The sequence below is a fragment of the Ornithodoros turicata genome, chromosome 2, assembly GCF_037126465.1.
Source record: "Ornithodoros turicata isolate Travis chromosome 2, ASM3712646v1, whole genome shotgun sequence".
NCBI lineage: Eukaryota > Metazoa > Arthropoda > Arachnida > Ixodida > Argasidae > Ornithodoros > Ornithodoros turicata.
The window spans coordinates 30,381,102-30,383,659 of record NC_088202.1 but is presented as its reverse complement, the minus strand read 5'-3'; the positions used below and the strand labels follow the sequence as shown (position 1 = coordinate 30,383,659).

General features: G+C 46.4%; 1 protein-coding gene across 1 annotated transcript; it reads left to right on the top strand.

Moving 5' to 3' along the window:
- Positions 1 to 1,159: 1,159 nt before the first annotated feature.
- On the top strand, positions 1,160 to 1,798 carry LOC135384483 (uncharacterized). The gene has a single exon (XM_064613684.1). It carries the CDS (start codon positions 1,160 to 1,162, stop codon positions 1,796 to 1,798), a length of 639 nt encoding a protein of 212 aa, XP_064469754.1.
- Positions 1,799 to 2,558: the final 760 nt, after the last annotated feature.

Below are 2,558 nucleotides of genomic sequence, written 5' to 3'. Positions count from 1 at the left end.
TCACAGCTGTCTATTAATATTAAATACCATGTATGTGGAATAAACGGGTTTACATTTTGTAACATTGATTTTTTTTTGTGGGGATGAATATTCCTAGCAGAAGCGGAACCGGTTCAAAAACCGGTATGAACCGTTATTTTTTTGCTCCGGAGCAGAACCGGTACCGGATCGTTTATGATGTAACCGGAACGAAAACCGGAACGAAAAACGTTTCGGTTCGACACCCTGATAAAAAGTGTCATTTCGTTACGAAGGAGGGAGTCTGTGCCTGATGGCCTACATGTGTTTGATTCCCGAAATCCCGGGATTTTCCGGAAGAAATCCCGAGACTTCGGGACGCTAAGAATTGGCCAGGATCCCGGGATTTCGGGATTCGGGATGTCCCGATTGACAACCCTAAAGGGCATGTCACACTGTAAAACAAAGCACAGAACAGCGACAAGACATCGACAAGACAGGCGCCGCGGACGATGTCGGTGTTTCGCGTTTTGTCGACGAGAATGTCACATTGGCGAGACAATGCCACCAACATCATAGCAAGACACATGTTGTGACAGTGTGACATACTTTCTCGACAAGAACATCAACAAAACATGTTGCAAGAAGTGGTTTTGCTGTTTTGGCGGCTGTCCAAATGTTTGCAGGAAAGCATGATACGAATTTGCGTATTTCTGGCAATTTGGATGTGCGTCGTCACCAACATCGACATCGAAACACGTTTTTTATGTGAATGCATGCAAAGTTACTTTGTTCCGCCATTTGCTAGTTTGTTGCAATGCAGTGGACACACATGATATGCGCATATATACAATTTTATTGTTAGACAAACAAGGATCATTGTTGATGGCGGCCAACAATGGTCGTGCTCTAATTAAGGCTATCAAGAACTTAAGCAAGAAGGTTGTCCTGAAGGACTTAGGCGGTGAACCCAAGTATATACTGGGCATTGAAGTTGACCGAGACAAGTCTAAACGCCAAATCACCAGCAGAGATACATCAAGGAAATATAGACAAAATTCGGCATGGGTACCTGCAAACCACTAAAACGCCAATCGAAAGAGCACCTCCTCCGCAAGAAAGACTTGGCGAAAAGCAAAGCAGTGTTAACACGAATGAGGGGCTAAAGGACCTACCCTATCAAAACCTCATCGGTAGTCTCATGTATTTGGCACAAGCAACGAGACCAGACATCGCCTATGCAACCAACTACTTAAGCCAATTCAACAACTGCTTTGATGAGCCGCATTGGAACAGGGCGAAGCGCGTTCTCCGCTACCTATCTGGAACGAAGACAGCCGGGATAACTTACACTGCCTGTGGACAACCAGTCGTCGGGTACACTGATGAAAGTCTGAACGAAGACTCAACAGGAAGGTCTAGGAGCAGATACGTCTTTACTCTATCCCAAGGGGCTGTCAGTTGGAAGTCTACTCGGCAGCAGGTCGTCGCGCTTTCTACTTGCGAAGCCGAATATCTCGCTCTAAAGGAGTGTATGAAAGAAGGCAAGTGGTTGAAGATGTTCTTAGGCGAACTGGCCCTTCAAAGGTACTTCGGCGGAGAGATGCAACTTTTCTGCGACAATCAGTCCGCCATCAAACTGGCAGAGAATCCCGTATATCACCAGAGGGCCAAGCACATACAGTTGAAGTACCTCTACGCCCGGAACGAGATCGAGAGCAAGCAGTTCAGTTTGTCATTCATCCCAACCGACGTCATGATCGCCGACTCCCTCACTAAACCTGTACTGCGCGCCAAAAATGCCTTCTGCGCCCAAGGTTTCGGACTTCACGTCACATGAATATTACCTCACAAACTCTTCCTTTTTTCCTTCCGTGCTTTTCGGTTTTTTTCGGGTGTTACTAGTGTTTCTTGTAACGTCCTGTCAGTTGGTTTGAGGGGGAGTAATGTTGGTTGACGATGTTCAACCCAGCTGACACTTGGTTGGTTTGGTTTTTGCCTCTAAAGAGGACGAAATAAACTGCTGACTGACCGAATGAGCGCGCCTGCCCATTCGGCATCAACCACTCAGTCCGCAGTCAGCGAACAGAACAGTAGGGTTCACTGGTCCTTGTCTAACATTTATTACAAAGAACTCCGAATTTTTCCAGTTCAAGATTGTCTTTTGAAGCTCAATAATAAACCACATGTAAAATGTGTGCGTGTTTCAGGTATTTTGCAAACGCAAATAATTAAATAACGCAGAGCCAACCAACTAGTGCCATTGTTTTTATTTTGAAGTTGGCCTGGTAAGTACAACAATTCGAGCGGTATATCCTTTTTGCCAACAGCTTCTGCCGTCAAGGCGAAATAGAGGAGCATAAGGTCGCAGTTCCAGCGCGAAGTGCGAAGGAAGGCGCGCGGTGGAGATGCCGGTCATGTGCGTCTTTTAGGGGAGTCTTTTGGTGTGACGGAAATCCGAAACAGGAACATAAGACAAGACGTCTACGAGAGACGCTGTCGTTCAGTGCTGTCCTTTGTCGGTGTTTCTGTAAACAGCAGTGTAACATGGCGATGGACGCGACAAAAGCACAGCGTTTCCATTGCCGGTCTACAAGGAC